We start from the raw sequence: 23,936 nt of genomic DNA, 5'->3' as shown, positions 1-23,936 counted from the left end.
CCCGAGAAATCCTTTTCACTTGGCTTCCAAAGTTTTTCTTCGGCCCTGATGACCACTCCTTCTATCTTCCTAGCTAGCTCTCCCTCATCCCCACCAACCCCTCACTCTAAATAGTTTTTTTTAATGTGATTTGAGAGAGAGAGAGAGAGAGAGAGGCAGAGAGAGAGAAGAGAAAGAATCCCAAGCAGGCTCTGTGCTGTTAGTGCAGAGCCTGGTGATGGGGGGCTCGACCTCACAAACCATGAGATCATGATCTGAGCTGAAATCAGGAGTCGGATGCCTAACCGACTGAGCCACCCAGGCACCCCTCATTCTAAAGGTTGGCAAGCCCTGAACTGAGTCCTTAGAGCTATTCCTTATATAGTCTATGTCGACTCACTCCTGAAGTGTCTTATCCAACCTAATTGCTCAACTGTCACCTATTTGCTAAGGATCCTTACATTCATAACTCTTATCTAAGTCCTCCTAAAGCTCCAGACTCATTTATTCAACTGTCTACTTGTCTTTCTTCTTGAATGTCTCCAGTGTGTCAAACTTAACGTCTCTAAAATGGAACACTCCTGATACCACTCCTCCCCACCCGCAGCTGTCCCCAGGTGAGGAAATGGCAATGTCACCCATCTCAACCGTTCAGGCCCAAGTCCTTACTGTCTCCCACTTCCCACATCTAAACTATCAGCAAATCCTCTTGGTCTACCCCGATAATATACCTAGAATCTTACTACTCTTCTCCACTGCCAGCTACCAACATCTCCCACCTGCCATATTGCAATAGCCTCCCATTTGGTCTTCTTGCCTCTACTCTCGTCCCTCTGCAGGGAATTCTCAATGTAGCATTAAAGGGATCCTTTTAGAACATAAGTCTGATCAGATCCTTGCCCTGCTCGGAAATTTCCAATGACTTTCCACCTCCCTCAGAGTACAAGTCAGTCCTCCAGCAGTCCACAGAGCCCTACCACTCGGCTCTGAACTCATCGCCCACCTGCTCCCCTTCCCTGCCCCACTGCAGCCACGCTGAGCTTCTTCCCTCCCCAAATCACATCTAGCCTGCTTCTGCCTCAGAAGCTCTGTCCTTTCGGGTCACCTCAGCCTGGTGTGCTCTTTCCTCGGGTGCCCGCATGGCTCTCTCCCACACGCCAGCGTCAGGTCTTCACTCGGATGTGACTTTCTCGTTGAGGCCTCGCAGCACCTCCCCTGCCCTTGCACTGTCTCCCCTGTCCCTGCTTGGCTTTTCTCCATGGCACTTATCGCCATAGAGTAAGCAGAATAATGGCCCCCAAAGATGTGCACATCCTAATCTCCAGAATCTGTGAACACATTCTCTTACTTGGCAAGGGGGAATCACATTGCAGATGGAATTAAGGTGGCTAATCAGCTGACCTTAAAATAGGAGATTAGGGGGCACCTGGGTGGCTCTGTCGTTAAGCATCAGACTTCAGCTCAGGTCATGATCTCACAGTTTATAAGTTTGAGCCCCATGTTGGGCTCTGTGCTGACAGCTCAGAGCCTGGAGCCTGCTTGCGATTCTGTGTCTCACTCTCTCTGCCCCTCTCCCACTCACGCTCTCTCTCTCTCTCTCTCTCTCTCTCAAAAATGAATAAACATTTAAAAAAAATAGGGAGATTATGATAGACTGTCCAGGTAGGCCCAATGTAATCACAAGGGTCCAGGAAAGTGGAAGAAAAGGCAGAAGAGGAATCCAGAATGATGTAATAGAAGGACTCAACCCATCATTGCAGGCTTTGAAGAGGAAGGAAGAGGGTCCCAGCTTAAGAATCCAGCAGCCTCTAGAAGACAGAAAAGGCAAAAAAAAAAAAAAACCAAAAACAATTCTCCCTTAGAGCCTCCAGAAAGAATCCTAGCCCCACCAGCTACTTTATTTTAGACCAGAGAGGCCCGTGTCAGACTTCTGACTGTAGGAAAATAAATGTGTGTGGTGGTTTTTTTTTTTTTTTTTTAACGTTTATTTATTTTTGAGACAGAGAGAGACAGAGCATGAACGGGGGAGGGTCAGAGAGAGAGGGAGACACAGAATGTGAAACAGGCTCCAGGCTCTGCGCGGTCAGCACAGAGCCCGACGCGGGGCTCGAACTCACGGACAGCGAGATCATGACCTGAGCCGAAGTCGGCCGCCCAACCAACTGAGCCACCCAGGCGCCCCGTGTGTAGTGGTTTTAAGCCACTAAGTCTGCAGCAATTCATTACAGCCCCAAAAGGAAACAAATACACACTATCTTACAAACTAGATATTTACTTCTTTTCTTGTGTCTGCATTCCCTATCATCATTAGACTACACGTTCCACATTCCACGATAGAAGAGATATTTGGCTATTTTGTTCACAACTCTGTGCTCACGCCCAGAAATATACCTAGCATATAGTGAGCACTCCATAAATACCTTGTTGAATGAATGAATATCTACTTGTCTATAGGTGTGTCATGTGTCTGGGAGGGAACAAGGAAGAGGAACGACAAAACAGCCGTTGTCAAGTGAAAAGGTTATATGCTTGTGTGTAAAAGAGGCAGTAAATTAGATTGCGCTTCTGGAAACAGATTATATTACCCTGGGCCCAGATTGGTCATCCTGGCGAGGAGAGGAGAAGCCCAACATCCTTCCACTTATAAGGCAAGGGTGTGGGGACAAGCTCCAACCTGACCATGGTGTAGAGAGGAAAACTCTCTCTCTTACTAGCTCCTGCACACCAAAGGAAATGGTGTGAAAGACTCCACACTCCAGTGCTGTCCTGGGTGGTCAATGTGGATCAACAGCTACAGGAGAAAGCTCAAAGAGCTGGTCATACTAAAGAGGTGAGAAGTGCTACCTGAAGTCTTCTCCCCTTTAGGAAACACCCCTTTTAAAGGAGGCCACTCTAGGGAGGAAAGCTTTCAGAGGTCAGCACCACGGATTTATGATTCAGTGGTGACCTAGGGCTGGGCTTGGGGTGTTTGTGTATGTGATATATATACATATATACACAACAGTATTCTATTTAGCCATAAAAAAAGAAAAAAATATTGCAATTTGTGACAACATGGATGGATCTTGAGGGCATTATGCTAAGCGAAATAAGTCAAACAGAGAAACACAACACTGTATGATCTCACTTATATGTGGAATTAAAAAACCACGCGAGAGAGGCAGGGGCAGGAGAAGGGGGATTGGATTAAAGTAATCAAAAGGTGCAAACTTCTGGTTATAAGATAAATAAGTAACAGGGATGTAATGTACAATATGACAACTATAGGTAACATTGCTGTAAAGTATATTGGAAAGTCGCTGAGAGATTAGTAGATCCTAAAAGTTCTCATCACAAGGAAAAATATTTTCTGGGTTTTTTTTTTTTTTTTTGCGTCTATATGAGATAATGGAGGTTAACTAAACTCATTATAGTAATAATTTTGCAATATATGTAAGTCAGTTCATCATATAACTTAAATGAGGCTGTTTGTCAATTATATCTCAATGAAACTGAAAGAAAAAAAAAAAAACAAAACCACCAAGCCTGCAGTTTCATGGAGGATATCCACCTAGTTCTGGCCTGAGTCTGCCCATCCCGGCTCCTCTCTCTCTGCTTTCCTCCTTCCTCCCCCTCACAGGCTTCCTCCCACCACCACTCTTCTTGGACCTTTTCTTCCTGATTCAGCTCTTCTCGTAAAGTCCCCAAACTACATCATTGTTTTGTCATTAAAACCACAGAATCAAGTTCATCGTAGCCCTTCACAGTATCACCAGTCGTAGTATGCTGTTAAAACATAACAAATACCACAGCAACTCAAAACCTTTCTGGATGTATACTCAAATTCAGAGTCAAGTTTTAAGGTTACATTCCCTTGGGTTGGAATATGAGAAAAATCTGTAATTCATGTAAATGAATCAAAGACTGGAGTATAGCATGAATTTGAGCAGGAAGAACCTCAAATCAGGAGAACCAGATAGAAGATGGTTGCAGGCGTTAGGGTAAAAGCCTAGATGAGTCGTCGTAGCAGTGGAATTGATCAAAATGGAGTTGAGAGACATTTAATAGGAAAGCAATCCTTTGGCAAAACCTTATCATAGAAATAAGGAAGGGGAAGATTTAGAAATGAAGTGAGGGGTGCCTGGGTGGCTCAGTCAGCTGAGTGTCTGACTTCAGCTCAGGTCATGATCTCGTTCACAATTTCGAGCCCCACATCGGGCTCCGTACTGACGGCTCAGAGTCTGGAGCCTGCTTCAGATTCTGGGTCTCCCTCTCTCTCTCTCTCTCTGCCCCTCCCCCACTCATGCTCTGTCTGTCTCTCTCGCTCTCAAAAATAAATTTAAAAAAAAATTTAAAGAAAAAAAAAGACAGTGAGATTTCAAGGTAGGCGCCTGGGATTCCACTGCTACCTTTGACAGACGTGGAAGCGTTGTGAAACTGCACCAGTTTTGCCGAGGGGGAGGAGATGTTTAGTGTTAGGTGTGCTGGGAAGCAATGCCAGCCAATCCAATGAGGACAAAGAGCACTGGTTCATTTGTTCATTCATTCAGTAAATGCTTATGGAGCATGTCCTGTAGCAGGAGCTGGAGAGACGCCGTGGGGAAGCTTACCTGAGATACTGTGTCTGTCCTTCAAGAGCCTTGAGGTGTGCACAAATATCTCTAATAAAAGGCACCATGTGATAAGTCTGTGTAAGAGACACAAACAGATTGCTCTTAGACGTTCAGTCAAGAGCAAAACCATGTCTGGCTGACATCAAAGTACAGCACTCTGATGAGGAGGAATCAGCTAGGGCTTTCAATTCTGCACACGCTCCTGTAATCTGTTTTCTTCCATCAACGACCTCCACCTTTGTTTGCACCTCATGGAATACACACCAATTTCAGTTGCCCTAAAAGAATTTTTTGTCACTGGTTTCATCCATACCAACATCCACTCCAGGACTGTGATATGCTAGGAATAGACATGTAGGACTCAGTGAAAGCCTCTATGATAGAGGCAGGTCTGTGGCTCAGAGAACCTTCGAATCTCAGGAATGGAGGAGAAAGCGATCAAGGAAGCTAAACAGAGAGACAAATAAGAAAGACCAGCATCACAGAATTCAAGAGAGAAGGATATTTTAAGACTAGGTAATCAACAATGTCAAATGCTACAGAGAAGTTAGAAAGAATGAAAGTCCAACAATTAATAGTGTTGGGGAGCCTGGGTGGCTAAGTCAGTTAAACGTCTGACTTCAGATGAAGTCCATGAGTTTGAGCCCTATGTTAGGCTCTGTGCTGACAGCTCAGAGCCTGGAGCCTGCTTTGGATTCTTTGTCTCCCTCTCTCTCTGCCCCTCCCTCGCTCTCTCTCTCTCTCTCTCTTTTTCAAGAATAAATAAACATTTAAAAAAGCAATTAATAGTGTTTGCTATGCAAAATCTCAGGGAACAATGTTAAAAAACAAGTCATCCTGGGGGTGTCTGGCTGGCTCAGTCAGTAGAGCACACCCCCTCCTAGTCTTGGGGCTGTGAGTTCAAGCCCCACATTGGATGTGGAGGTTCCTTAAAAAAATAAAATCTTAGAGGCACCTCGGTGGTTCCGTAGGTTAAACGTCTGACTCTTGATTTCGGCTCAGGTCATGCTTAAATAAACGTTAAAAAATAATAATGGATAAAAAAATTCAAAAAATCTTAAAACAACAACCACATATCATCCACAAAGTATTATCATCTTGGATAGTTTCATGATACCTAAGATCTCATTTATACTCACACCTATCTACTCACCCACAAGCCTCCAGTAGTTTTAGGCCATACAACTGCAGTGGAATTGAGTACATACCCCTAACGGGAAGAAAACCAACAAGCAGGTTTTATGGTGGTTTCAGTGGCATGACCCCCAGAAGTTTCATTTGCAGAGGTTTTTCTACAAGAGCTGGAAAAGCCTGTTGAACCAGTCATTTCTTCATTCGTGTCTGTGTGGTCTCTGAAGATGCCTTCCCGGCACATCAGCAGTTAGCAAAAAGTTCTTATTAATCATGTCCTTCCTTTCTAGACATTTTGTTCCCAAGTATCTTGCCATGATTGGGACATCTGGGACAGCATTACAAAATATCTATGCACAAGTTTTTATGATCTAAGCTGAAGTTTGATCATTTTCAAATCATACATTGGTTTTTGTTTTTGCTTTTGTTTTTGTTTTTGATTTTGTTTTTTGCAAATACTAGCCATTTGCAAAGCTACATTTTAGTTTCTTATTGATCAACCTAATGGCATAAGATTACCCTACCTAGCTTACTGGATTGTTAGCACTGTAAGATCTAGAACACAGTCTCCGTTGCTGACAAATGACAGGAGGCAGGAGGTTGGTAGGTTAGTACTCAGTAAGTGTTTTCTGGATGAATGAATGAATCTGTCACCCTGTTGTTAATAGTGTTGTCATTATTGTGAGCTATCTCACGAATACAGTCACTCCCAGAAGTGCTAAAGAGCCTAATTCTGTAGTCAGGCTGCCAGGATTCAAAGCCTGGGCCACCTCTTGCTAACTCTACGACTTCCCACTTCCTTACTTTCTTTATCTAATAATATGGGGGTAATCGTTGCATACACTGTGTAAAATTTTTGTACGGTAAGTGTGATAATGCCTGTCAAATTGTACTTACAACAAGTAAGTTTTCAAGAAATGTTAGCTATTACTGTTATCATTAAATATCCACATTTTTATTTATCATCTAAATGTCATTTTGTTAAGCACTAAGGAAAGTATGGTTCTTCAACGACATTTCACAAGTGCATTAAAAAAAATTTTTTTTTAATGTTTATTTACTTTTGAGACAGAGAGAGACAGAGTGCTAGCAGGGGAGGGGCAGAGAGAGAGGGAGACACAGAATCTGAAGCAGGCTCCAGGCTCTGAGCTGTCAGCACAGAGCCCGATATAGGGCTTGAACTCGTCAACCTGAGCTGAAGTCGGACACTCAACCAACTGAGCCACCCAGGCGCCTCTACGAGTGCAGTTTTAATAACAAGGTGAGGGCAGAATAAATGTCTGCATGCCAACCAGGGAGGCTGGAAAAAGAAATTTGAACCTAAAAGAAAGATTTGAGACATCACCAACCCTTGCCTGACTCCATCTACAAAAATTTTGGTAAATTTGGCAACTGCATCCACACGAATGCTGGAATGAGCCATACGCTGACTGCTCCCGTGTACTTGGGAGGCAGAGGCCGCGGCTGTGAGTCACTGCTAAGGTTCTGGGGCAAATCAGGTCACGGGCCTGCCTGCACTCCCAGCCCTGGGGTTGCGCTGGAAATACAAAATGGGATTAAACTCCGTCCTTTGCAGATATAGCTTCGTATAGACAAGCTTTACCGGTGCAGGCAGGGGCACGTTGGAAGACCTTCTCCCCACAACCTAATGCTAATGCCAGTCAGGATCAGGGGTGCTGAGGGTCCCTAATGTTCCTTCATAGCCCCTACAGGGGTCTTGCTTCATCAGCATGATTTGCCCTCTCCTTAAAACTCTCTGTTTGCTAAAGGAACATTCAGATCTTAGGGCTCACTCTTGGTCCTATTCCAGACCACAGCAGGATTTACCTTCTCTCATTTGAGCTTGCCAGGAGCCAAAAGCAACAACATCCCAACCTCCTGTCAACTCAACAAGGAGAGATTTATTGCAATTAACTAAAAAGACACTTGTCACGACAGGAACACCATATGCTTCAGCAAAGATAGGATCCCAGCTTGTGGCTGGCCTTTGCAAACAATCCTACCAACACAGACTTTTTTTTTTTTTTTTTGGGTTGCACAGTCATTAATAACGCAACATTCAGCCCCAGGGGTGTTTCCAAGGTGGAGACTCAGAGGCTGGCACTCAGAGATCACCTCCAGGACAGAAGTTCTCAAAAGATTGCAGCAACCATTACAGACTCTTTGCTTAGATTGCTGGACCTCTCACTCGATGTCCAGCCTCCTTTTCTTCTTTGCAAAAGAATCCTAGGTATATTTGGAGCAGCAAATTTGTAGCTAAAACAGGCCTCCCATGGTCAAGATCAGCTACTTGCAAGGTAAAATCTCCTGGAAATTTCTGGGACAGTTTTGCCTTCCTCATAGAGATCCTGCCCCTCACCCTTCCTTTCTGCCTTTTTCTAGTGCTTGGCTTTTGTGAAGGCTGATTTGGCTGATTCTAGGTTTCTTTTCAATTACTTCCCAGATTGTAATTGTGTCCAAAGGCTTTGAAACTTGCTGAGACTTCTAGATAATAAGAAAATTCCTGTAATACGAGTTGATTACTTTTTAAAAATTATACAGCTTGATATGGAATATTCTAAGTGAAAATAATTACACATCTGCCCCTTTTCAAAGTTATTAATTCATACACAGGCAGACATGAGATTAGGTAATTAGTTACAGAAAGGTCAAGAAGTCTGAGGAATGGGTAATTTATTTCAATGAAAGGAAAGAACTTATTTTGCTACAGTGGGAAAAAAATGTGGAATTCAGAAATCGCTGCATTGAACTGTATCCCCATTTATCTCTGCGCAATGTTTTTATCTCAATGTCTCACTTCCCTCTACTTTCTTTTCACACTAAGGTATTGAATGAGAAATATATCAAGTTGACTGACTTTAACTTATCTGATATAGGGTGGCTTCTACAGCACTCTTCTCTTTTTTCTCTCAGTAAATACTTTCGACTTTGACATTTGCCATCTTGGAAATGACAGGTGACTGAGGGCAAATGCATCAAAGTGATTAAGATCAGAATATTTGCTAAGGACCATTTTTTTTTAGAGAGTAAAACATAGTTTTACTGAATCCTTGAAATGCAGAGCTAAATAAACCTCCTTTTTTTGTGGGGGAAAAAAAACAATCCGAACAATTAGAAACCCAAGAAACTAAAAGTCACACTTAGACCCGAGTACCAAATTTTTATTTTTCAAACTCGGACATTTTCCTGAAATACACTTATAATCCAAATACTCCTCTCCCTTCTTCCTTTTACAACATACCATTTCAATCTGTTTGTTTATAGAATGAAGGCCTTAAGGAAAAGCCTTATTCACATTCCCACAAAAGAAATAAATAAAAATTTATCTCTAGGATCCATTTAACTGAAATTGACTAAATCCTGGTAGAGGCTCCAATCTTTATAACAGACACATAAGAGGGTGGATAAGCTTTCATTATCGACAAATTCCTATTAATGTAGCTAAACAGTTCATTAAATTATTCAAATGCATTTATTGTGCTCCTATTATGTGCGGAGTGTTGTTCCAAAGTAGACACTCTTCCTTAGGTGTAAAGAGGGCCACTGAAATGATAACTGGGAGTTTATGACTTTGATATCCCCTAGTGATAGGAAGTACCCTAATGATAGGAAAAGTTTGCTATTGCTGCTTCCTGAAATGCCCAGTTTATTTTTAGGGAAGGAACAACCTACCCACTGGAAGACTATAACTCAAACTTAAGCTTTAACAAAGGCTGGAGTTAGGGAGTGGTTGTACCTGTGTGATATAACACAAACAACAATGCAAAGTACATTCTGGTGATCTACAATGCTAGCTATCTGTGCAAGGTAGCCTAAGAAACGACACCAGTTTAAAAAGAAACCAGTACCAACTTCAAAAGAAACCAGGATACAGAGCAATTGCAATTTGTGGTAAAAATAAAAATATACAACCACTAACCCCTTCCCCCAGCACTGAAAGTACAGTTCCTCAGACACTCGGCTATCATTTGGGAAAGATGGGGGTAGACTGGATAAATTTAAAGCATGTTAAATAATTAAATAACACAGCCAAGTATTGCATGTGTGGTCCCAAAGACTTTTCGACATATTTTTTAACATTACAGTTGTAGGAATGGAAATTGAAAAAGTTATACGTATTTTCTTAGAGACAGCTTACAGATTCCTTACAGATCTCAAGGTGAAAATATGACACATCGCCACCATGACACAAGCTATTTTGTCTGTCATCCCTAAGACATAAATAACTTCACAGGACATCAGACTTCCCATGGTCTGAGTGTTTCCTTCACGTGCCTCTAAATTGGGGTTCTCCCCTGAATAAAACAGGTTCACTTTTCAGATCAGGTGTTATTTGCTGGCCAACTGCCTTCAGGATAAATATGCTTGCATCATTTCTAGAGCCGCAAGTCAAACCTCCACTGATAAGCTTAAATTCGGCCCCATCTTTCTGTTCAGAACTTCCCACTTTTGCTGGGGAATGAAAGTCCCCTCTGACGGAGAGAGACTTATTCAAGGAGAGCGATGCTTTTCCCAGCTCATGAGCCACCTGACGAAGGCAAACTCAACCTCATCTCCTTAAAAGAGCGTCCATAGTCTCCCATTCAGAAGTCTGCTATTCCTATTACTTCCTAAATGTGGTGTGATGATTAAATAAAATTAAATGCAAATAATAAACGGTAGTTAAATAACAAACTTAAAATAAATTAAAAACACAATACATGGTCTTGCGGTTTTCACAGAAGGTAACAAAGGTCAATTTGCATTAAGTTCACAGTCCTTCGGGTACCAGTTTCTACAATGATTGGGCAACACTGCCCTCTAAAGGGGTTATTATGTTATATCCCTTACTTCACATGGTGGGAAATTGCCCCAGGATGCACTGACGTATCTCACGCACAAACACATTCTTTCTTTTGCTTTTGGGACACTGTCTGTCCTTGACCTTCTGTGAATGACTCTGAAGACCACGGAGCCCCTAGAGAGGCCATAAAACTTCATGAATGTCCACAAGGGGGTCGGATACCAGTATCTGCTGCGGTGATTTTCAAACCTTAATAGGTATCAGAATCACTCCCCCCACCCCCCGCCCCGTGGGCTTGCTTACACACAGGTTGATGGGCCCCACCTCCGGTTTAGGATCCCTTAAGTTGACAGTTGGGTCCAAGAATTTGCCTTTCTAACAAGTTCCCAGGTGATTCTAACGTTGCCAGTCCAGGGGCCTGCACTTCGTGAGCCAGACACTGCCCTTGGCACCTTAATCTCACTTAATACCTCGCAACAGGGTGAGGGTTTAGCATCTGTTCTACAGACCAGGAAGCCAAGTCTCGGAGAAATGAACTGGCCAAGGTCACACAGCAGCAACAGAGCCAGTAACAAACCCAGCACTGTCTCACTCCAAGCCACTGCTATCTTCTGTACACCAGAATGTCAGTAAATGAAGCTGTTAGACACTTCATCTTCCTCAGCCTCTGCTTCTTGTTGCAAGGGGGCAGGAATTAGAGGACCGTTTACTTGGTTTTTCTCCCAGAGTATCTGGAGGTCTGGATATGATTCCCTCCCCCACCCAGGAAGATGCACTCTGCCCCAGGCTGGATTTGTGAATGTGTACAAGTAGAGGGGAATGAAGGGCACATCAGTGGGAGAGGACCCTCTTGGGTCATGAGCCCTGCCCGTTCAGAGGGGGTCTGATTTGCTCTGGATTCTGGAGTTCTTTTACACTCAGAAACTCTGAAAGAGAGGTTTCAAAGCTAGTGTCTCCTCTCACAGGCATTCTGAGGACCTCAAAGCCTACTGGGGCTTGGAGAGGACCCAGAGGGTGGCTGCGTGGCACCCTCCCCAACCTGCTCAAACCACCTGCACTGTGGCAGGGACCCTGAAACAACTTTAATAGAGTAGTGCCCACCGTTGCGGAGACTGAATCGTTTTGATAAAGGAAAAATAATTTTCGGGTCACATGTCCCACAGGATATGGCAAGTAAAAAGTCCCTAGCATTCAGCCCCAGGCAGGATGTCCTAGTGTTAGGGAAAGAAGGTCTGTGACTCCCTCCTTCCCCCAATTTCAAGAACAGTTTTTCTCATCCTTTGCATTCAATTCAGCTCCTAATCCAACTTGGTGTTTTCCTGAGGGAGCTACAAATCTGGAGCATCCCATGGGGATGGTTTCTGGCCTCGGTCACAAGGGGGAAAGGATGTTCTCAGAAAAACAGCCCCGCGGGCTGGTCCGCAGAGATCTTGAGGTCGTGGCCACGGCCGCCCTTCGTGCAGAGCTGGACTCTGGACTCCAGCTGCTGGCTGAGTTCGTCCAGGGCCCCGGTGCAGGACTCCAGGCTCTCGGCCAGTTTCTGAATCTTGGCCTTCAGCACGGCCTGGCTAACCTTGGTGGCCCCCTCGGCCCGCCTGGGGATGAGGAAGCCACGTGAGCCGAAGAAGACGATGAAGTAGACAGAGTTGTAGAGGGCGATGGAGGCGTTCTGCCCGCACTGCAGCAGCTGGCGGTCCCCGCGGCCCTGGCAGCGGCAGAAGAACTCCAGGCAGCTCAGGATCTCGCGCATCTGGTCCTGGCAGGCGGCGGCGATCTCCTGCACCCGGCGCAACTCCCGGGAATTGCAGAAGATCAGGGAGAGGTCGGACGTGATGGTGACGGCCCCTCCGGCGGTGGCCACGCCCAGCCCCACGGCCGACGCCACCAGCGAGACCCCCAGGGTGAGCGGGCTGAGCGAGAGCCCCACGATGGCGGCCACGGCGCCCGCGGCGCTCAGCGAGCTGCCCGCCACGTTGGCCGCCAGGGAGCGCCGGCGGAGGCGCTCGAGGCGCCGGGCCACCTCGCGCAGGCGCAGCACCTGGCCGTGCAGCCGGCCGCGGCGGTCCAGCAGCAGCCCCTGGAAGCGGCGCAGCGCGTCGGCGCCCTGCAGCTCCCGCGCCGCCGGCCTCTCCATGCCCTGCGGGGACACAGACGCGCGGTTAGCGCGGAGTCTCGGTGCTCCCCCCACGCCCCAGTGAGGCTCCGCAGCGACTGCCACGCGACGGGGAACGGGCGGGGCGTTTTCCAGCGAGTCCTGTGGGTCAGGTGCGCAGGGACCAGTTCTGTACTCTGGGACAAGGCACCCCAGTTCCCGGGACCTTAAAAACGCGTATGCAATGCCCTCGTCCGCTTCTCTCCCCCCGGGGAACGCTAAGGGTGGGCTTTATTAACTGTTAAATAAGAGGTAAGCTCAGTGAGGAGGGGGTGCCGGCATTACTCTGCCGCAATACTGAGGCCTCTGCTCTGTTTAAAACATCACTTTACAGGTGGTGAGTTGTACCAGTTCGCAAAGCCCTGTCCTTACCTGAGGACTCGGATCCTAACACTTTTGCAATTCATTGTTTTGCGTCTGGGATGAGTGAAAAAGACAAGTCCCCCCAAAACTCAAAAATCATATTGTCCATCAAATGTAAGGGACTAATTTTGCTATATTAGATGCTTCCCTGAAGCAACTCTTGTGCTTATTGTTTTTCCAGGCTCTTACCTTACAATCAAGCCTAAAATGTTATTTGGGCTATCTTTTCTAAGTCTCACTCTTTGATGGGTGCTTCATTAAAACTAAGTTCCAGTAGGGGCGTCTGGGTGGCTCGGTCGGTTGGGCATCTGACTTCAGCTCAGGTCATGATCTCGCGGTCTATGAGTTCGGGCCCCGCGTCGGGCTCTGTGCTGACAGCTCAGAGCCTGGAGCCTGCTTCAGATTCTGTGTCTCCCTCTCTCTCTCTGCCCCTCCCCTGTTCATGCTCTGTCTCTCTGTCTTAAAAATAAATAAGCGTTAAAAAAATTTAAAAATAAAAAAAAAAAAACTAAGTTCCAGTAAATGAATACTGCTATGTTTCTTTATTCCAAAAGCTTCCTTAAAAAATGAGTAGCCACTGAATAAAATAAAGTGTCCAACATTTTTAACAACTCACTGAGGGCTACCTAGTACCAAGTTGAGTTGAAGCCAATTGGAGATGACTAAGAGAGACAACTGTACATCTGGGGTAAAAGTATATCCTTCCTAGTTGCCAAAGATCCCCACCTTCATAACCACTGTACTCATCATTATTAGGACCTTCTTAAAAGTGGCATATAAGCCATAGCAATAGAGCATTTCAATACTGTGACATATCAGCATAGAATCATTATTCTCATCTGAAAGATGAGAAAATTGAAACACAGACATATTCTAGATACAGCTGATTCTTCACAGAACCATCTAGAATCTTGGTCTCCTGACTCCTAGGTCTTAATTGTATTCACATGCCCCCATTATTCCACTCACCAGTGATAAATTTCCAAGTAAAGAGACCTCTTAGCAAAATGAGGTAAAGTCACACAAAATATATAGTGGACCAAGGATATAACCCCCGTATTACAATCCCAATGGCAATCTTTCAGACAGAATCCTTCTAGGCTCCCCCACTTACCATTCACTTCTGGCTATCTCCAGGAAAGAAAAATCTGAGGCTGTTTCTGGATGAGCATGCTTTATAGTTCCAGAGAACCAATGATTGCTCTGGGAAAGCCTGGTCTCATTCTCAGAATTGCCATTTCCTGTCCTGGCCCCTGCTGCCTTCAACCAGAAGGATGTGACATGGTGGAAAATGACCTGCCAGCCACACAGCACATCCCGTATCTAGGAAATGAACATTGTGTGTTCGCTTTCCCCCAAACGCAGGAAAAGAACCACAGGCTCTTCCCCAACTTGAAACAAGTGTTGTCATTCTCCCAAGGGGCATACCCTGCCTTTCCTCTCCTGAGAATAGCTAATGACGTTATCTGGGAGGACAACTAACGTACCCCAGGCTGACCACTTATAGTGTTTCTTGAGAGGGCACCATCACAAAATCATTTTTTACAAAGAAAAAGAAGAGGGAGAACCCTCTTGTGTTTGAGGTAGCTACTCATAATCCACTCCCATATTTTGAAAATCACTGTGGATCTGAGTGGTTGAAAGGCGATTCATTCAGCCCACAGCCTTAAGAATGTAAGACCACACCCACAGGAAGTGCTGCGTGCAGTTTTGGGCATCTCCAGCTGTGGAGAAGTTACTGGAGGTCTCAGAAAGGGCACACTGCAGACCAAATGCGTCAGAAAAATCAGTGGGGTCAGGCTGTACAAGGAACTAATTATACACTTTCAACAGCCTGGATTTGGCTTCCTGGGTTTTCATTTGAAGTGGCAATTATAGCCCATACAATAGTTAAATGAATGGATCCTATCCCTAGGTTAGCGAAGCATGGGCTGAAGGGCAATCATCTGGATAATTCAGAAGGGAAAAACACATACAGCATCTGTGGATACTTTCTGGGGCATTCAGATATGTGGTTGGAGCTCAGCCTGGAAGCCCCAAATACATCATCCTTCTAATATTCCCACCTTCGAATAAGAAGGCCAAATTGGTTTTTCACTTAAATAATTATGGTCTCAACTCTCTGGTTCATCTGGAAAGTCTTAACAGCCATATCTTTCTGGAACATAATGAATTTCTCCATCTTTATAACTATGCTTTGTATTTATCAACACGACACCATTTGCTATGACTCACAACCGCAGTCCTTTTGAACTTGATTTTTCATAATTTGGTCCATGTCCAAATATTCCAGCTACATTTCCTCAAAGGAGAAATATGAACTTAGTCAAGATGCCTTCAGTGTCTCCCTGTGCTTTTCAGGTAAAAGGTAGAAACATATCTTCCTCTGTCCCCATAGACATAATCACTCCAAACGGAATGTGAGCCAGAGTGCACTGGGGCAGGGGGCAAGGTGGGAATGTACCCTGGTTCTTCAGCTCCCAACTTCCCTGGATATTTCCTTGGGTGCTTGGGTTTAGAAGACCACAGTTAAGCTTGTATTTCTTGGGCGAGGAATCTTATTGGGATACAGGAGGGTCATCATCTTCAGAACATCAGTAATCATAGTACAGACCTATAGTGAAGAAACAGAAGGTAGAGGAGAAGGGTCAACATAAGGCTTTGAATTACTTATAACAATGGACACTTGAATATAACACTTTCATCTCAGCATTTACTTTCATATATTTAAGCACAATAAGAAATCTGAGGAATGATTGAAAACTTTTGATCAAAAGTTTTGTCCTCTTCTCATTGTGCTGCAAATCTTTATAGCCTTTACGATACGGACTTCTGTGTATATGTTATACTGATTCTTTTTTTTTTTTAATATTTATTTATTTTTTAGACAGAGAGAGACAGAGCATGAGCAGGGGAGGGGCAGAGAGAGAGGGAGACACAGAATCTGAAACAGGCTCCAGGCTCTGAGCTGTCAGCACAGAGCCCGACGCAGGGCTCGAACTCATGGACCGCGAGATCATGACCTGAACCAAAGTCAGACGCTCAACCGACTGAGCCACCCAGGCATCCCATATGTTATAGTGATTCTACTCTCTGCTTTTATCCTTTGGAGACTGGGAGACACCCCAAAAAGGTAAATGCTGTCAAGAGTAGAACTTTGGAGCTGTAGATTAGTTATGTTTAAAATGCCTACTTGCAAATCTTGCTTCTTTTGGATATCAAAATGTATTTTGTGATGTATTAAGGATACTGGTCCTGAAGTCTACCAAATATTATAGTGCATTTTAGCCTAATTCATTATCTGTATGAAGTTATAAAAGTAGCCGTAGATGACTAGGAATGACGTCATTTGTATTAAACCCAGATCTATTTCTGAGTATGTGGTTCATGCTGTTGTGAAAAATGTTTTACCTTTTACCTTTGTCAGTTTGTAATGAGAGGATTTCCTTTTACCCTCTGTAGCTCAGAGAGCACCTGATGTATCATCTCAGACACAATAAACATGCTCCTGAAGGCCAAAAAAAAAAAGTTTTGTGTGAGTTGTTCCTGCAAAAATCTGTGGCCTGTATCCTCAAACTTCTATTCTAAATTATGTCTGGGGCACTTGTAACACATTGTCCCAGAGAGACTACATTCAAAATGGTGGCTGACCCTCAGATTAGCCTTCAGATCTGTTAAACCTATGATGCAGATAAACCATACTATGAACGGTACTAACTTGAATTCTGAGTTCTGGAACCATAAGGAAATACAGGGGAGGAAAGAAGAGAGGAAGAGAGCCTTTTAAGCATAGTCATTTCCAGACTCCAGTCCCGAAGAGTCTAAATCAAGAGGCCCAGAGTGGGGTCTGGGAAAATGTAGGTGATTCTGATCTGTAGCCAAGGTTGTGAACCTCTGCTCTAAAAGGTGTGAATGTTCTGACTGCTGGTTACATGGCAGCAGAAACAGTAGGGCTAAGTGACAGCAGTTTGTGAGTTAGGTGATTTTTTTTGTTTTTGTTTTTAATGTTTACTTATTTATTTATTTTGAGAGAGAGAGAGAGAGAGAGAGAGAGAGTGTGTGTGTGTGTGTGTGTGTGCGTGCATGAGTGAGGGAGGGACAGACTAGGAGAGAGAGAATCCCAAGCTGGCTCCACGCTGTCAGCACGGAGCCAGACACGGGGCTTAATCTCACAAACCAGGAGATCACGATCTGAGCCGAAATCAAGAGTCCGATGCTTAACCAACTAAGCCAGCCAGGTGCCCCTGTGAGTTAGGTGTTTATACAGTTATTAATAGCCATTAATTTGGGGACCCTTGTTAAAACTATCACATTTTAAGATAAAGTGATGATTATAACCAGGGGTCTCCCAGAGATCCAGGGACACCTGGACCACCTCCATGTTTTTGAGGATCTCAGTGAATTAAAAAGGTAAAAAATTTCTCAAACAAGATATAAAAAAAAAATGTGGTTTCTTTTCATTGCAATGTAATGTATATTGCAATGTCAATATTTTGCTATTCACAAGATAATCACAGGATTTATAAAATATTAATTCACAGTGCCCTACACTGGTAAAGCAACACAAGTTTAGAATTGTATGATGATAATTTTTTCCTTTTAATCTTTACCAGCATATCTTAGTGACTATACATAGAACCTCTTTTGGAGTCAACATCAAAAGTATAAAATTGAAACAATTTGTGAATGAGAGGTTTAGGCCAAAGGTCTTTCAAACTTTCCTGTGTTAATGGTCTTAATATGTACAGTCACTCAAATAAATAAAAGTAGGTTAAAATAATAACACAGATCCATCTGAGCATTTTTGCCCATGTGTTTTGTAAATGTCATGAGAACATAAGCACTCTACCACATAGTTCTCAGAATTGCTTGTTGAATTAAACTAAAGAAAAATATTTTGCTCTCTCAAAGAAATATCATTATTTTCATAATGATTTTATGAGAATTTAGCATGAAATTATCTCTTGGAAAATACAACCTGGTAGGTTACTCAGAGCACTTACACTGCAGAGGACTTTCAGGATATCTATGTTGCAACGATATCTCAATATTATTTCATCAACTCATGGAAACGCACAAGAAAAAAAGGGCTGAGTGAACTCTAGCCATTTTCATTTCTCCAAACTGGCCTCTGATCTTTGTTAATGTACACACTCCTCGTTAACCGCTATTGTTTAAACACTGTCTGTGTTCTTTTTTCCACTTAACGTTCCTGCAGATACACACTTCGTGTTGACATAGTCCTCACCTTGTCATTTTTAATAGCTATGTAATAATCCCACTGTTTGCTTAGTCATTTCCCTATTAGACAGTTGGATGGCTTCCAGGGTTTTTTTCTTTTTTTTCACTATTATAACTAGAGTTGCCGGGAACATCTGTGTACATTTCACCCATTTGGATTATTTCTTTGAGGCTATTCACAAATGGGAAAATACCAAGTGGAGGAGGAAGAACATTTTCATAGTTTTTGTTGCATGTTGCTATACTTCTTTCCAGAAGAACCACTTCATAATGCCATTAGCTTTTAGGAATCCCAGCTGCAGGATTTAAGACAATTTAATTTTCTGGGGCGCCTGGGTGGCTCAGTCAGTTAAGCCTCTGACTCTTGATTTTGGCTCACGTCATGATCTCCCAGTTCATGAGATCGCTGGCAGCCTGGAGCCTGCTTGGGATTCTCTCTCTTCCTTTCTCTCTGCCCCTCCTCTGTGTGCACTCTCTCTCTCTCTCAAATAAATAAATAAACATTTTAAAAAAGACAACTTAGCTTTCTTATATTAATTTGCTTGGTTTATTTCAGCTCCATGGATGTGTATGAAATACCTACAGTGTGCCAGACATCATGCTTGATTTTGAGGATAAAAAGCTAAATAAGATACCTTTCCTGCCCTCCGGGAAATGGCCATCTATTAGAGAGAAATATCAGAACAGATCATTTCAATTCAACATGGAAAGTGCCAAAGGTGTGTGCACCAAGGAAGCACAGGGAAAGTGCATGTCTAGGAAGTACCAGGGAAGAATTTCTGGAAGCACTGGTAGAAACTAGAGAGTTGAACAGATATTATATGGATAAAATTAGAAGGAAGAGGAGGACAGAATAAGGAAACAGAATGGTCGAAGGCGTGGAGTAGCATTCGGGATGCTTCAGGCAGTTTCATATTGCTAAGCATAAAGTGGGAAGCTGGGAACGTCCAGGGATGAGGCTGAGAGGATGTATAGGAGTAAATCGTGATGGCTTTCCTTTTTTTTTAATTTTTTTTTTTACATTTATTTATTTTTGAGAGAGACAGAGCATGAGTAAGAGAAAGGCAGAGACAGAGACAGAATCTGAAGCAGGCTCCAGGCTCTGAGCTGTCAGCACAGAGCCCGATGCGGGGCTCGAACCCACGAACCATGAGATCATGACCTGAGCCAAAGTCGGACGCTTAACTGACTGAGCCACCCAGGCGCCCCTCGTGATGGCTTTCAAATGCCATGTCGGGGAGAGGGAGGCATTGAAGGCTTTAATCTGTGGCTTTACAGTTGTATGAAGGATGGTTTTCAGAGGTACACAGCTAAAAGGCCGGAGATGAGTTAGAAGGCTGTTAAAGTAAATGAATGTGAGGCGCCTAGGTGGCTCAGTTGGTTAAGCATCATCTGACTTCAGCTCAGGTCACGATCCCATGGTTCACAGGTCTAGCACCACGTGGGGCTCTGTGCTGACAACTCAGGGTCTGGAGCCTGCTTCGGATTCTGTCTCCCACTCTGTCTGCCCCTCCCCCACTTGCGCTCTGCCTCTCTCTGTCTCTCAAAAATAAAATAAAAACACTTTAAATGTTTTTAAATACATGAATGAGATTATCATGGATTTATACAGTGTTGGTAAAATGGAATGGAGCAGATAAAAGAAAATATATATTTTGGAAACAAAATTGACAAGTCATACTTAAAGCCTCTCAGACCATCATATCCACTTCCATTCTATTGGTCAATCAAGTCAGGTGGCCAAGCCAACATCAATGGGCTAGAGAAGTATACTCCTGCCATAGGGGAAGGCAAGAAGAAGAAATGCAAACCATCAGGTCATGTCCCAGAATGCTTTTCTTATGGAGGAGATATGTATTCCAGGATGAACCGCAATACTACCAACCATCTCATGTCTCATAAATTCTCTTCCTCCTTAGTTATTTCTTTGGAATTATAGTCTCTATGTGGATATAGAAAAAAAAATCTCACTCTGGCTAATATAATCAAACTATTGGTATGCGTCTGCAGGAATATGCTTGAGAGTGAACTAAGGAGGTCTGGCGAACCAAAACTGGAAGGATATTAGCTGTTTTATAGTTGGAATAGGCTGTTTGGATGCCCTGGACCAACCCCTGTTCTTTCTTGTAGTAGCATCAGTTTAATATCAAAATTCTAGGAGTCAACCCAGAGTAGCTGAGCTTAGGTCAAGTGCCCATCCCCTGGCTGTACTGGGTAGAGAGAAGGGGAGTGAATAATTTCAGCTTCCAAATGCAACATGGTAGCAGAACTTTACCCTCTCACTAACACTACATCTAGTCAGGGAGAAGAAATTTCACAGTAGGAAATTATGGTGGGGTGTTGTGGAGAGGGAAACCGATGCCTAAGGAAAAAAAGAAAAAAGAAAAAGAAAGCATCCACCATAAACATTTTCATCTATCTTGACCCACCTGGAGTTCATTTTAGTGCATGATGAGAGTTAAGCTAAGCAGAAAGTGAGAAAGCATTTATGCTTTTCTATAAATGTGTTATTTCTGATTTGTCTTGTGTTGATTTGTTACTATTGTGTACATCTGTTTCTAGAAACTCTATTCTGTTCCACTGATCAATTTCTCTGTTTTTTTTGTTTTTTTTGTTTTTTTTTTTTTAATTTTTTTAATGTTTATTTATTTTTGAGACAGAGAGACACAGAGCATGAACGGGGGAGGGGCAGAGAGGGAGGGAGACACAGAATCCGAAACGGGCTCCAGGCTCTGAGCTGTCAGCACAGAGCCCGACGCGGGGCTCGAACTCGCGGACCGTGAGATCATGACCTGAGCCGAAGTCGGCCGCTCAACCGACCGAGCCACCCAGGCGCCCCTCAATTTCTCTGTTTTTGATTCAATATAATATAATTTTGAAAATCACTGCTTAATAATAGGATTTTTATTTTTTATTTTTAATGTTTATTTATTTATCTGAGAGTGAGAGCGTGCATGTGTCATGAGTGAGAGGCTGAGAGAGGAGAGAGAGAATCCCAGGTAGGCTCTTACCCATTAGCACAGAGCCCAATGCTGGGCTTGATCCCACAAACCAGGAGATCATGACCTGAGCTGAAATCAAGAGTTGCACACTTAACTGGCTGAGTCACCCAGGTGCCCCAGGATTTTTATTTTTATAGTGAGAATCTCTCATCATTGTCTTTTTCTGGAAAAAAGATATAATCTTACTTATTTTTCTGGCAAAATCTGACTGGGAGCTCTTCAACTGCCCCAATCTCCCTAAGGTGATCAATTGAAGACACTTTAATTTTGTTCCACTTCCCCCTCCACAGGTGTGCACAACACGCCTGGGATCACGTGAGTGAAACGTACATTACCTCATTAACATAGAAGCATTTACCCGATGGGCTCTATTACAGCATATCTTCTTTACCACATGCCTTTTCCTCTGGTGCCAGAAAGACTGCAGCTGAGTCCACACCCTGCCAGTAGCCATAAAGATTCTCTTATCTCCCAGGACAGGACACCAGGAAACTATTACCTTTGTCTCTCTTTTTCCCAAGCTTAGTCATTATCTCTCAAGTTCTCAGACATATACAATAATCATTGCAACCTAGATTAGAGCACCTGCTGGCTTTGTATGTACAGAGGCATAATAAATCTTAAGCTCTCTCTTAACTTTTAGACACCTTGAATAGTTTCATTTTTACCATGTCTCCTACAGGCAAGAGAATGTTGGATATTAGTTTTCTGTTTTGACTTTGCTCAAAGCCTGTTTTTTAATGAAGAATTTAGTCATTTCGCAGTAAACATTATAGTGAAGCAGGGATGTATCTTCCAATACGCTGGAAGTTGATTGTTATTGTTCTAGTTATTTACTTTGCTATTTTATTTTATTTTATTGTTATTTTATTTTAGAGAGAGAAAGAGAGAATGCATGTGAGCAGGGGAGAGGGGCAGAGGAAGAGAGAGAGAGAGAAAGACGGAATTTCAAGCAGGCTCCATGCTCAGTGCAGAGACCAATGGGGGCCTCGATCCCACGACACTGGGATCATGAAGTGAGCTGAAATCAAGAGTCAGACGCTCAACGAACTGAGCCACCAAGGTGTCCCTAGTTATTTGCTTTAATAATAACAATAATAATAATAAACCCTTCAATGGTAGGGTTTCAACTCTATTTGCTTTTGAGTTAGGTGAGAAAATAACTTTTTAATTCACCTCTCCTAAAATTTAGCACTTTAAAAATTATTTCTGCTGCTACTTTCTATGCTAAAAAAAAAAAATAAATAAATAAATAAATAAATAAATAAATAAAGGTTAAATTACCTTTGAAAAACAGGCAAAGCAGATTCTATAAGGTGGGGCCCTGCATATAGAGTAACAACATTGGCCTTGAGTCCTGAGCCTTTGGTTCCCGTATGACTTTGAGCAAATAACTTAACCTCTTTGATCTTCAATTGCCTTTAGAGGGTTTTCTTAAATGAATTATAAAATACATGTGGAACCCTTTTGAGACCTACAAAATGTGTTATAAATACATTATTAGTACCTATTTTCAAAACAGTGACTGTGATTTCTGATTATCTGTAACCTTTTAAATAGTTAAGGGGCGGGGCGCCTGGGTGGCGCAGTCGGTTAAGCGTCCGACTTCAGCCAGGTCACGATCTCGCGGTCCGTGAGTTCGAGCCCCGCGTCAGGCTCTGGGCTGATGGCTCGGAGCCTGGAGCCTGTTTCTGATTCTGTGTCTCCCTCTCTCTCTGCCCCTCCCCCGTTCATGCTCTGTCTCTCTCTGTCCCAAAAATAAAAATTAAAAAACGTTGAAAAAAAAAAATAGTTAAGGGGCGCCTGGGTGGCTCAGTCAGTTGAGCGGCCGACTTCGGCTCAGGTCATGATCTCGTGGTCAGTGAGTTTGAGCCCCGCGTTGGGCTCTGTGCTGACAGCTCGGAGCCGGGAGCCTGTTTCAGATTCTGCGTCTCCCTCTCTCTGACCTTCCCCCGTTCATGCTCTGTGTCTCTCTGTCTCAAAAATAAATAAACGTTAAAAAAAAATTTTTTTTAATAAATAGTTAAAAAAATGTATACTTTATTATTCTCATAGTATAGCATTTGATTTACCAATTGATTTCATTTTATTTCAGTGTTTTACCATTGCCTTTCTATGGTTCCCTCAGAATATCTTTTTTACTTTTCAGCTATGGCTTAATCCAAAAGTGATTTTTAACTCATCAATTTATAATATTCTCTGCCTTATTTGCAACCATAGTAGGTAGCCTAGGAACATATCCCCTGTCCTTGATCTAGCAATATCTCTTTATCTCCTTGCAGAGGATTCCAGGATCTGTGTTCACACTACATTGTATGATCCTGCACCACTGACCATAGCCAACTGGACCAGAGGTGGCCATCTGAACCCAACTTAGCCAATCAGATTCTTTCTCCTGGGAGGTTGGAATAAGGACCCAAAGAGAGTTAGTTAGTCTTCTCTCAGTGGCTGCAACTGAAATATGGAAGTCCAGATCTGTGAGGCAGCTACATTTTGCCTATTATGTACACCAAAGAGCAGAAAAGGTGTGTTTGTGGGGAACAGTATAGAGACAGGGACCTGGAGGGAAACAGAAAGAATCACTTTTTCTTTCTCTCCATCCCTATGTTCCATGAGCCATCTGTATATCCTTAGTTTTTTTTTAATTTTTTTTTATGTTTATTTATTTTTGACATAGAGAAAGAGCCAGGGCA

At 43.3% G+C, this 23,936-nt stretch overlaps 1 protein-coding gene across 1 annotated transcript; it reads right to left on the bottom strand.

Moving 5' to 3' along the window:
• Positions 1-8,784: 8,784 nt before the first annotated feature.
• APOLD1 (apolipoprotein L domain containing 1) lies at positions 8,785-12,619 on the bottom strand. Its single transcript, XM_042948430.1, has one exon. It carries the CDS (start codon positions 12,617-12,619, stop codon positions 11,879-11,881), a length of 741 nt encoding a protein of 246 aa, XP_042804364.1. The 3' UTR covers positions 8,785-11,878.
• Positions 12,620-23,936: the final 11,317 nt, after the last annotated feature.

The sequence above is a fragment of the Panthera leo genome, chromosome B4 (assembly GCF_018350215.1).
Source record: "Panthera leo isolate Ple1 chromosome B4, P.leo_Ple1_pat1.1, whole genome shotgun sequence".
Lineage (NCBI taxonomy): Eukaryota > Metazoa > Chordata > Mammalia > Carnivora > Felidae > Panthera > Panthera leo.
This window is presented reverse-complemented; position numbering and strand designations above follow the sequence as displayed.

Coding starts and splice junctions, on each gene's coding strand:
- APOLD1 (XM_042948430.1), bottom strand. CDS start 12,619: ATGGAGAGGCCGGCGGCGCGGGAGCTGCAGGGCGCCGACGCGCTGCGC.